General features: G+C 39.4%; 1 protein-coding gene across 4 annotated transcripts in view; it reads right to left on the reverse strand.

Annotated features, from left to right (window-relative positions):
* The window catches only part of slc2a9l2 (solute carrier family 2 member 9, like 2), a 105,981-nt gene that overhangs the window by 70,996 nt on the left and 22,149 nt on the right, over window positions 1–12,836 (reverse strand). For all 4 annotated transcript variants that reach the window (XM_056387005.1, XM_056387023.1, XM_056386998.1 and 1 more), the window contains 2 exons: window positions 11,595–11,719; window positions 10,325–10,470 (listed from right to left, as the gene is read on the reverse strand). In XM_056387005.1, coding sequence (XP_056242980.1) covers window positions 10,325–10,470; window positions 11,595–11,719 — 271 coding nt within the window. The remainder of the gene's footprint in view (window positions 1–10,324; window positions 10,471–11,594; window positions 11,720–12,836) is intronic.

Below are 12,836 nucleotides of genomic sequence, written 5' to 3' on the forward strand. Positions count from 1 at the left end.
GGAATATGACTTATACGCCAAAATTACAAGTGTACAGGACATGAGGCTTCAGCTTATTATTCAATTATTTATCCCTACTCAAATTTGAAGCTCTTTAGGAGATATGGGAGAAGGATCTGGAGTACTCATTTGCAGATGGAGATTGGGATGCTAAGAATATCAAATACTTGACTTTACATTTAGATCAGTTTAAAACATTAAGTTGTTTTTATTGCAGTCGCACAAAGACGTCTCAACTGTAGCTCAGAGAAAATGCAGACTGTTGAACCTGAATTCATGAATATACTTCAGGCATGCCCTTTAGTACAACTCTATAGGAGGAAAGTCCACAAATTTATTTGCATTTATGATCTTTCGAATAATTTTGATATTCAATCCTTGTGGCAGACTGTTGCACCAGACTTGTATAATGGAGCAGGAAGACTCCAAGGGAACCATCATTTTATGAATGGATTACTCATCCAGGGCATGTTCGGCTCATTTGAGAGAATTTAATCTTGAATGAAACATGGAGCGGATGGGTATGACATTATTTTTTAGTATATTACTGTAATGGATTGATAATAAGGACATTCTCTGAGGTAAATTCAAGGTTAATTGAAAAGAATATATAAACAAATAAAAAATGTCATTTTGCAAAACGTATTTCTTGAATGTTCTGAAAGAATCCGACAAACATTGTCCATCATCCTCATCTGCTAGTTATTAGAGCTGAGAGCAGTGCGAGGATCAGCCAGTATCGAACGGTAAGGCCACGGACCTGACATCACACAGTCATCATTAATGGTGTGTCACACTTTGACTTACACACTTTAAAAACATAGTCATGCTATATGTTGTGAAGGGGCTTTTCCTTCTTTAACTATTATTCCTTTTCCGGGTCTTTAAACAGTATTGGGCTCTAAAATCATGAGCTGGGTTCCAATTCAGTTGCCACATCCTTCTGAGGAAGTGGTCCATGAAGACGTGGCCTTTGTAGCTGTCGTAGACCGTGGAGACCGAACTGAAATGAGACGGTGTCAACGATACATAACTTTTTTTTTTTACTTTTAAGGTTCTTGGATTTTTAACAGTTAGAGCATTAGCTGTTCAACTGAGCTGAAACCCAATAATTACATTTAAAAGTGTTATCATCTGGCTCTCTGTCAGCCTCGTTTGCGGCCATATTATTTTCATGACCAACATGCAATGAATCATGGGATAGGTTGGGCCACAAAGGATCCACCCGTTGGAGCCTCCATTTCCCCGGGAAAGAAGGCCACGTTTGAAGGAGTCTTTGAAATGGGACAGCCTAGTCGTGCCGCTGTGACACAATCAATCTTCAAATGCAGCCTCCGAAGGATGCAGCCCCGGAATTGGGACACAGCAATTCTTTGTCTCTAAGATGGCTGAGAAGACATAGCATTCAGCTAGCCAGTTCCCATAGCAACCAAGGTCATAGTATAGACCGTATGCGTAGAGGATGATAAGTTAAGTCTCCGGTGGTGGGACTAAACAGCCATAACAAAGAACCTTGTCTTAGTGTCACAAGGTCAAAAAGTCACACAAGTTTTCTCCAAGTAGAACAGATATACAGGGTCTCCCAAACTTTCTTCCATCAGCTCACAGGATTTCCGTCACATATGTCTGTATACCTCACATAAACCATTCCCTTTAGGAAAGACAACAGGATGCACAGCTCCATCTCTTTAACAAATCTATTCTTAATGATTTCAATTGAGCAAATGGGACAAATGTCCGCTCTCAGCTCATAAAAAGTCTGTCTTGGTTGCAGTAACATTTACTAGGTGATTATATATATGAGACTGTAAATTTAAATAATGTCATTAATTTAAGTTTAAGTTTCTATGTATATTCAGTCATTGTCCACCTTGTCCTGTGTCCTGTGTTTTGATAGCCATACAAAAGCTGTACTGCATTTTTGTACATTAAATGGCTATGGGTAAAGGCAGATTTCACACTGTAGAAAAGCCTGTTAATGTGTACAACTGTACAATTAAGGAAAGTAAGCTCACTTTCTCCATTTTATTGCTCATCTCTAAAAATATGAATATTTTCCCATATCAATGTTGCATCAGTTCCTTGTTTACATTATTAAAAAACTTTAGTATGACTCACTAATGAATCTAATTTAATGGCGAAAAATGAGATGGGAAAAAAAGAAACATTTAACGAATGTCATTACACTCATTACCTTGTTATCTTGAGGAGGTTTTGAGCTTAATTATGTTTCTGGGTATTGCCCTTTAGAGATATTTCTCCAATTATAAGAAAAAAAATCAAATATGCCTTTTTGCCTCTGACAGGTAAAACAGGCATGTCTACACTGGTAACAGTCCAACTCTTCACTATGACCCTCTCTGCACTAAATCCTGTGTGAGCTGTGTAAATGTAAGTGTTCTGCACAAACCTGAGGTCTCACAGATTCTGAGATGTGGGTCGTCTTATCACAGCTGGAGATGAGAGTGGCTTTTCAGCGGCTGCTCCGACAGACCAAGAATCTAATTCCGTTCTATGAGCATTGATTTCTGTAGTCTGAGGTTTATAGAAGAATTTTTTTTGTTTGTTTCTGCTACAGTGTCATACAGGTTGCTGATCTTGACTTCACTCACAAATTTTTCACTCAAAATCTTTTTTACTATACTATTTATTATATTTTTATTATAGGCATTTGTTGCAAAAAAAAAAAACTGACTGAAAGCTAATCACAGGAGGTTGACAGCATGTAGATCTATATGTCAAACACTGGCAGAAGGCAGTGCTGTCAAAATCCTACATTCACATACAACTATTAATAATCAGGGTGGCCTGCGAATAAACAAAGAAAACAGTAGCTGACTTGACAGTAAAATACCACTAAAGTATGAACAGTTGCAGGTGCAGAAAGAAGTTTTCTCTGATTCAAACGTGCATACACATTCATGCAGTCACGTCTCCATGACTTCATAGGACATTACATTGACTTACATTAATTTCTGGGCGACTTACTTTCACCTTAACCATAACTCCTATTTTCTCCCTCTAACCCTAAAAATGACATAATTAACATTATTTTTGTCTCCATAAGGAAGATAAGTCCCTCTAATGCGACTGTGTGAGCAGATTTAGCCCCGCACAACATGAGTAAAACCTGGACCACACACACACACACACACACACACACACACACACACACACACACACTGTGTCACTCCTGTCCTGTCTGCAGTAAAAACTAAATGCATGTCCTTTGGTGTCTACCAATATCTGTTTTTAACCGTGGCAACCTGGGTGAGCCTGGCTCTGAGCCCATCATTCACAATGATGAAAGAAACCACAGCTCAGAAGGCCCATCCACGACTTAGAGTGACACTCGATTACAGTGAACTAAACAAAGCAGACAAATGGATTATTGCTGTATTCCAACAGCCTTGTCGTTTTTCCAATTATCTCCAGTGAGAATGCAGAGGCTGGAGGGCGCACACTGGCATACTGTGACTGAACAAACGCAAAGGATGAAACACATCTTTGTTGTCTGGTGCTGAGAGGAGCGAAACAAAGGAGAATGTGGATTTCATGAATCCATGGCTGCAGTTGCAGGAGGTCCACCACATAGCCATAGAGGGGCGTGGCGTGAACAGATAAGTTCTCAGATAGAGATAATGGAAAGGTCAGGTGGACCGCATCTTTGATGTATCCAATTGTACGAGATAATATTATTTGTGTTAGGTCAGTCTTACAGTTTTCAATACCTTCACTTTTGAAAACATTCCTTAAACAAAGGATCCAAAAGTAAAACACATTTTCTACTTTAGACTTTGTTTTCAATTCTACAACGCACACTTGCAAAAACACTACACACTTTCTTACATTACACACTTTGTTCAAAAGTTAATTCTTGCAATCATTGGGAAAACACTTGTTTTGCAAACTGCAAAACACACCTGAATGTGGCACCACCCACATACACATCTGAAGACTCTTATGCAGAAATTGAACACTAATCAGCCTGAGCCTTTGCATTACATATAGACCTCAGGTGAGCTTTTGTGAGATCTTTGCAAACATGGAAGCAGCAAGAGCGAGAGGAAGAGGTCGAGGAAGAGGAAGACAAAGACAAAGAGGAGGACCGGTCACTAGACGAACACATATATCCATATATCCGTATCCATCCCTGAACTGATCCCACCTCAATGTCTCCACATTCCTCGCAAAAAACTGTAATTACTTATAGCTAGACCATTCCCCAAGTGAGAATTGACCCCACTCTACTAATCTTCACTGAGTTTGGTGCAGGCACTAACAGCTCTAAATCTTTATTTCCACAGCGGGCAGTGAGATTTAACTGGCTGTCACTCACTTCACTGGTTAGAGACTAATAACTAATATAATGATAGAAACCTCTGGATTACCTGATCTTTATAAATATTATGTGAAATTAAGTAGTATGTAAATAAGAGTCATTTTTATCAATTCAGTACCGGCTGAGGCATCTCAAATTATTAAATTCCTAAAAGTATAAAAATGGTTCCTGCACAGGTAGCATTTTGCCAAATGAGTGAGGGGAAGGAACTTCCCTTTATACTTTGTTTCTCGTCACAGCCCATTAGTCTGCCTATTACCTGAGAGGGAAAAAAAACATATCTGGAGTCGTTGTATGTCTGTGAATTAGATAAACACAGCCCCATTTCCACAATACATTCTCACAAAATGAAAACCTTGTTAGTAAAAGCCTCACGTCACCAGAATCTCAGCCTCAGGAATACCAGGATCAGAAGAAAAGCCCACCATCCCTCTGCCCATAGCTGTTTGTAATGAGTGTCACCTTCTCTTTAAGCCTCTTTCTCTGATACTCTCTTTGAAGAGCAGTTTGACACTTGGCGCTCGCAGGTGTGTGCTGTCCCATTCTTAAAACATGAAAGGGGTCCGTCTTATATTTGGGGGAACTGCTATTCCATGTGAGATTTACACTTCACACGAAAGGCAAACATAGGGTGTTAACTCACGTAAAGGAAATGTGACCACAGGTTTCATATAGCTTTTTGTTTTAGGTCAGATACAACTTTAATATTCAATTACAGGAACCATGTAGAGCCAAAAGACACGCAAGTAAGAGAATATATTTGAGAAAACTGTTCACTCAACTAATCATGTGGTGTTTGTATAATACTGTGTACTGTAGTGTTAAACTGCAAACAGCTGGAAGCATACACACGCAGCACATACACCATATGTACAGGGCTATATCAAAGTCATTCAGAACACCACAACACTCCGGTGTCTGATGAATTACACTACAGTGGAAAATAAATTGCACTACAGTGACCACCCATACATATAATAATCCTCAATCAATTTTTCCATCTACACAACCCTCTGAAGCAACAGTCAGGTGTGATGGAGGACACACAGCACAGATAAGGGCCCATTAAGCCCACTGAATGCAACCTTAGTGGTGTGAGCTGTGTTTAAGGCATGCTGCTGAGTTCAGTGTCTCAGGAGAGTTCAGTGACAGACTGGCTAAAAGCCTGTTTCTGCTGTAATGCTGGAATAAACACGTTTCCCTACTGGGACAAAGTCAGTGGCTAAGCACGAAGGTTGGAATAATTATCATTTGTCAAAGCTTATCACCATTTTGCGTTGTACATCTTAGTGACATCTTAAACCAGATCCCATTAAAAGGAGCCTCCAGTGAGAGGAAACCTGTTGGAGTCTCATAACCAAAGGCCAGTAAAGACAACGGTGGCATTATCATCAGATATGCCACATATGTCTGTGACGCTCGTCAAATGGCAAGGACAGGGTGTCACAGAGGTGATATGAATACATAACAATGGCTGCATGAAGACTAACGGCTCCATATGAAATTATAAAGGTGCTCTGCAGGTCGAAGTGATGGATTGGACAAACCAATACTTATAAATTAAAAATGAGTATCTGCTTTGCTCGACACTCTGACACTATGCCCATGTGTAAATGTCAAAGTGAAAGTGAAAAAAAAAAAAGAAACGATAATTCTCTGAAAATAAGACCATGAGTGATTGAATGAATGAGGGGATTCACAATTGAAGACAATAAAGTGAAATCTAAACATTACTGATATTTTCTTTCACCAGTTGGAAGTGAAAATATACGTTTAGGGAAGATTAAATTGTGGTTTTACCTCCTAAAGCATTAATTCAAAAGTCACACATCAAAGTCAAGTAGCTTAAAAGGTGACAGTCATTTTTTAATCCACAGCAAGAAACATGGTATATGAACTCATAATATTTTCCTTTTCCACTGAAAAGGAAAATCATAGAAAAGACATCAAAAAGCTAACAGAGAGCAGATTAAGCACAACAGTTCTCAAGCCTTCATGCAGGATATGCATGGGCCTATAGAAATTATGGAAAATATGGAGATTCATCCAAAATTCACTGGCTATGAAATATGTTTGCCACTCTCACATCGTCATTGTTGGAATAAATGCAGCTGGATATGTGCAGTACTGATTTCTGCACATATGTTAAAGCAGGAGGGATAAGCTCCAAACAAAACAGGATGTGGATGCAGTCTAGTTGATTGTTGTTTTGCAGTATGTTACCATGAGGTAGCAATTGCAGTTTACAAACGATTCCAGACTCTGCACACTCCCCTGCCATCTTGCCCCAGAAGGTATGTAGAAGCAGCTGCTGCTGTGATTTAAATTTGTGAATGACATTCACCTGATTCACCAATACACAGTCAAGAAGAAGTGCTCAAGTCTTCTTAAACTCTTTATTTCTTCGTTTTACTTGATTGTCAGACATTTCATAATAAAATGCTAATGGTTGCTTCAGTGAGTTATTACTTTGTCAAATCTGAAGCTCCTGCACACCACCAACTTCATTTAGTGACAAAACTCATGAAAAATCAATCAAAATATGTCCTGATATTTGTTGGGAATGGTAATGTAAACAGTGCATTACACAGACTGATTTAATGTTGTTTTAATGTGCATGACTGCAATGACGTCTCACTCTGCCAGCACGCCATTAGATTGAAGGCAGGCAGCGGGGCGGTGCAGTAGCTCTACACCTCTGACTGTACGAAGCTGCCCAGTGTTGATACATGTATTTCAATCAGGACATCCTCACACAAACATCAGACCAATATTGTAGGGCCAATCCTGTGTACCAGACTAGTTATAAATTTGGCCACTATATTAATCTAGAAGGAAAGTTATCCAGATGAAAAAAATACAAAACATTGTGACTGACCAACAAATCTGAAAAAATATGTTCAATTCAATTCAATTCTTTTTTTTTTTTCTTTTTTTTTTAAACTTTATAGTAACAGCATCATTATATTATTTCACTAAATTAATAAAACATGAGGTGAGAGGTGAAGGGCAGTTGCGCCCCCCCCCCCCCCCGAATGACGGTTAACAAATATCACGTGACTCCTTTCTGGCTATCTCATCTTCACTTTACTGACTGCTCATCAGCAATGGATAATTATTATTACTGATGGCCATTATCAATGGCAACTCATTGTAGACAGATAGGGCTGACAGTAGCAGCGACGTTGTGGTGAGGTCCATCAACTCGTTCCTGCTTATCATATTATCACTGGTCAAGTTGACCGTGCACGGCGCAGGCTTAAACAAAGCTCAGGCCAACGGGAAATGTCCTGGTGCTCCTGACAGGCTGTCTGCCGCTGGTCTCACTAGTGCTTGACAGATCATAACTGACGTTGCTCAATACGTCAGCATTTTCTGATTTTATCATTTATTTATTCATTGAATAACAGCTGTATCTGAACAGATCTGAAACATCTTTCCTTTGTTTTACAATCAGGGCAATTAATAGTTCTCAATTAACTGACTTGTTAAGTGTGGTGCATCGAGTAGCAGTTTTATAACGTATTTTCCTTTTAATGTGAATTTGACACCCAATGGCTTTGGTTTGAAAGGGATATTTAACTATCAGTATTCATGTGGAGTAGTAGTACAAACAGTATTTGTATTGAAAACTAAACCTAATAGTAATATACACATTTCGCCTACAGCCCTAGAAGAATAGCAACAGAAGGTCACTCTTACATAATAGACTAATTTATGCCAAAGGATATAACCGCATGTTTTCAATTTGGGAGAGAAATTAAGAGGAGAACTGCATTCAGTCATTAATTTTTTAAAACAGTGCCAAAAGTAAGCAGTGAGCTTAAGTCAATAGAATGTGCCAGGAGTGGAGCGTGTTATATCATTGGCTTTCTGTTCACATTACACAACTAAATTTGGGTTTCAAAGTGTATGTGCCTTTGGCTAATGTCTGTTTTAGGCCCTAAAAAGATAAACTGTGAGCCAAGCGCATGAATAATCAATTGTGTATTTGGGGACTGGATCACGATCATCATAAAAAATGCCTCAGCAGTAGGTCGAGTCAACATGGCTAAACTTATGTAAAGTGGGTCATTAAGGTTAATGGGGGTGGGGGGATTGGATACCATTTCCTCTAGGGTAAACAAAGTGTGACTCAGAATTCTTGCCGATATCTTACTGAAACAAGGGACAGATAGAACCGGTCACACACTGTGCAAGGTACAAACGTGAGTTAATTACTCAAGTGGCTGGAAGACGTGTTGCTGAGATGGCCTGAACTATTCAGTTGTCCAGCAAAAATGGGATGGCAAATCAGTATGTGCGAACGGAGGACCTTGAATGTCAGGTCGAAATGAGACTGTCTATTGGACTGTAGCTGCTGTGGACCTGAAGAAGTCATGCCACTCTCTCATGACGCTTTATCAGCTCTACTGACTAATGGAAAGTCCTCAGCCTTTAAAACCTTATAGCTAATTCACACCTCGATGTCACATGAGAGCCGCAGAGATTGTTCGCAAGTTCACATGCCATATATGTAGGAGTTACCAGAGTCTCAAGAATTAAAGTGTGAATTGCTTTGAAACCAATGGGATGTCAAGATGGCACTGTGATTAGAGATTAAGGACACCGCAGCCATCCTTGGCTGAAACAACGAGGGAATGATGCCGCTGGTGCTGCAGGTCTACTCTAATGTCCAGTGCAGGTTTCAGACTGATGTGGTCTGCTTTGCAACTTTCTCAAACCATCTGTCCTCTCTGTCTAAGATGTGAACATTCGGGCCCTCAAACAGCACCCATGTTCCTCTAAATAGGTGAAGACCACCGACAGAGTTCAATGTCTATGTTGTGTCGGATTTTTTTTTTAATTTGTTTCGACAAAGTTTGACCCTCAAAAAATGAAATGCGACGGACTCCCCAGCATTGTGGCTAATAGTGAACTCCTTCAAAAGTTTCTATGTTCATCATGTTTCATTTTGATTTGACACTGATTGAATGAGATGAATTTACACAAGCTGAAACTTGAATCGTGATACAGCTCTTCAACGTCTGAACAACTTTTGGCATTTCTCTTGAATAAATTAAGTACTGCATGACTGCTACCATTTACCACAAAGGAGCGCCGCAGTACTCACAGAGTCACTTCACACAAAATCTATTATGGCACATGTTGAAAGATTTACACCAAACAGACGATGGGTATGTTGTGATATGGCGCCTCTGACTGCACACAGCAATACTAAAGCATTAAAATGTATTGAAAACATTTGAGGTGGGGATGCAGCAATTTTATTTGCTAGACAGCTTCAAAAGCAGGATTTTCAGGGCCATTATTGTTTTAACAGATCTTCTGCAGTAGATAAAAAAACAGTTTTCCTACACAGGTTCATTCTTGTTTTTCATTATTCTTCATGTTTATTATTAAGAGGAAGTAAACCTGGAGACCTGGAGATTATAAATCTTATTCTATTCCCTACGTGTATGTTTGTATGAGCTTTGTAGAGTAGGCTGGAATATGTGACAAGTGTCTGGGCAACCCACAGATGTCTAGTGCTGCGAAAGGAGTCAAAGCATCACTTAAGTCAGGATGGGTTCACATTTGACTGGTAGTAGCTCTAAATTCAACATGTAATGTTGAGTCAGTACAAATTACCTATCAACAGCATCTGCAGCAACTAGAAGGGCTGAAGGCTGTAGGCAAAGTAGAAATGCAGTTTATATTGCAGTTCTTATGTGTTTGCTGGATCTTGGCCCCAAAGCAAACTTAGACTTTATTAAGGTCAACAAAAAAAAAAAAATCAATGAATTCTCTCCAGACCCCTACAAAGTCAATAAATCTTCTCCACAAAAAGAGATTTCTGTGGGGGTTGTCTCTTGCACAACTCAATATTAGCTCCACTAAGGCTTCACTTTGTTATCCCAATTTAGATTTTTTTTTACTCTAGCAATAGTAACCGCTAACCATAAATGTCTGTAAATTTCTATAATCTCTAACAACACTGACCTGGCCCAGCAGCTCAGGCAGACCCAGCACCTGTCCTGTGAACACTCCCAGGCAGATCAGGATGGAGTTGAACTGGCCAATGGACCCTCTGATGTGTCTTGGGGAAATTTCTCCCAGGTACATGGGGAGGGCACTGAGAGCTATACCTACCAGGAATAAAACAAGACATTAAAATCATGCAAAAGCAGGAGTTAAAGCACAGAAAAACCACAAGCCTAACACCTACACTGATAGTATCCAACCTCCAGCAACATTTGACAAACGCTAAACTGCCAAGAAATGTGGGGCATCACTATGGATAATTATACAGATGACCTGTGCAATGGAAAATGTCAACATTAATAACGAAAGTGTAAGCAAGTGACTGTGCTCTGCTGTGAATGTGTATATGCGTCACTGATTGCAATGGGGTATATTCAGAGTTAAGCACATGTAATGAGGCGGTATTACCAAAACCGAGTTATATTTCAGTATTAAGACGTCAAACTTGCCTGAAAGTTCAGGCTCCACTTTTTTCTACAAATAAACACAACTTTTGTGATAATCGACTTAGAAAATAAGTCTTTTTCTTGCATTTCTGTTTAATTTTAAGTTAAGCTACTGTCTGACAGTTTAACTACAGTTTCATCTCCCTTAAATGTGTGTCTGCAGGCAACATAACACACAAATGACAGGGATGAATAAGCACTGATATTGTGCTCTTCCTCTATGATTGTAGATGTGCAGCCAGAAGAGAAAGTGACACCTATAATCAAAGTCGTGTTGTTTACTGATCATCAGTGCATTCAGGTCTGACAAGTAAGTGATCCTTGATCTCTGCCGAGGATATATATATACTTTATTGTTATTTTCATGCTAGCTTAACAAACCACTTTTGAAATTGAGCTGCAAACGTTTCGATCTCATTTGAAGCTGCAGGTAAGATATGAGCATTTTTTGAAAAGTTGAATCTTTCTCTGGGGTGGTGTTCAGCAACTCAGGTAAATGTGTGTTTATTTGCCTGAAGGCTGCTTGGGCTGTTTAGCTGTGATCAAAGTGTAGACTGTTAAAATGGTAAAATGGTGACATCATTGTTGTGATAAATATGGTTTTTAAGCCAAATTACATTCATGTCTAAGGTTTGGAAACTTTAATACGGGGCATTCAGTGGAATCCAAGGACAACGTTAAAGGACCCACATCTCACATGTTTGAATAGAGGCTTTCTGAGACAATCTCAAGTCTGTACAGCTTTTGATCAAACTTTGAGCTGTGAGTAGATAAACTCTTACCAGAGTCAACCCCCATTATGAGTCGGCCAATGATGAGCATCTCAAAAGATTTTGCCTTCTCACCCAGGGACAGCAGCATTGCAGCTATTACAGCGAAGCTGTTATTCGCCAGCAAGGTTCCCTTTCTATAGTCAAAAAGAAAAAATGGTTGGAAAATGCTGTAAGAGAAGAAAATGTCTACTATATTAGCACAGGTTAAAATCATCCTACAGGAATATTATACAAGTTCTAATCCATTTCAACTAGGTGTTTTGAACAAAACTAGCAGAGATGAGAGTGGTCATAAGGGCTTTAATGTAGAACAATAACCAAGAGTGGCATTCATGGCTGCAAGAGGATAAAGAAATGGATGGACTGAGTGTGTATTCTGAGGAAAAGTACAAATCCACAAAGGAATGCAGCCCATTAACATGGTTCCTTCAGAGAACCTGAAGGGCAGGACTGAATCTGGGCCTTCGCTTCTCATATGAGACTAAAACTAATGGTGCGTGTTCAGGCAGCCCTCGTGTGCACATAACATCAAACATTTCTAAATCTATTAATAGGATGTTGCCCTGAAACAGCCAGCAAAGTGTAAATACCTCTGGGAAACTGACACAAATTCCATGGTTACAGAACAATTTCATATGAGAACATCAAGAACAACCTGCAAATTATGTGCCAGGTTGATAGTAAATACAGTATATCAGTTTAAGTTCAATATCCATGAACGCCCTGTGCTTCACATCAGCAACAAACTGTGGTGTTTCGTGCCTGGCTTTCAGATTTAACTTTGCTTTTTCATTGGCCTTATTTGACTTCTGACTACAAAGCTACGATACGATACCAGGCAAGTATTCAAGACCCCTCTTACGCCTTCAAAACGAGACCTAATTTGCCCCTTGAAACCTCACAAAGGTCCGTAGTGTTTGTTGACTGAAGATCTGTTCAGATCGCTTCCAACAAAAGACCTGTAGCTTTCGAACTGCATTGCACCCAGTGAAAGTATTTGATGATGGATATGATTCATTTATTGTCAAAGTGTTGGACTGAGTAATGGAGACCAAATCCAACTCTCTCCTGTATCAATGAGATGGAAATTGATGAGGCTTGAGGATTGTTAGGAGGCTACAACAAGAAGGATCAATTTAAGGAAATCCTCGTGTTAGCTAAGATGATTGGTCTGTTGGTGATTAAGAGTAAAAATTTGTTTTATTATCTAATGTCAAAGGTTGATGGAAAATGTGCTTTTTCCAGTTGATT

The sequence above is a fragment of the Seriola aureovittata genome, chromosome 2, assembly GCF_021018895.1.
Source record: "Seriola aureovittata isolate HTS-2021-v1 ecotype China chromosome 2, ASM2101889v1, whole genome shotgun sequence".
Lineage (NCBI taxonomy): Eukaryota > Metazoa > Chordata > Actinopteri > Carangiformes > Carangidae > Seriola > Seriola aureovittata.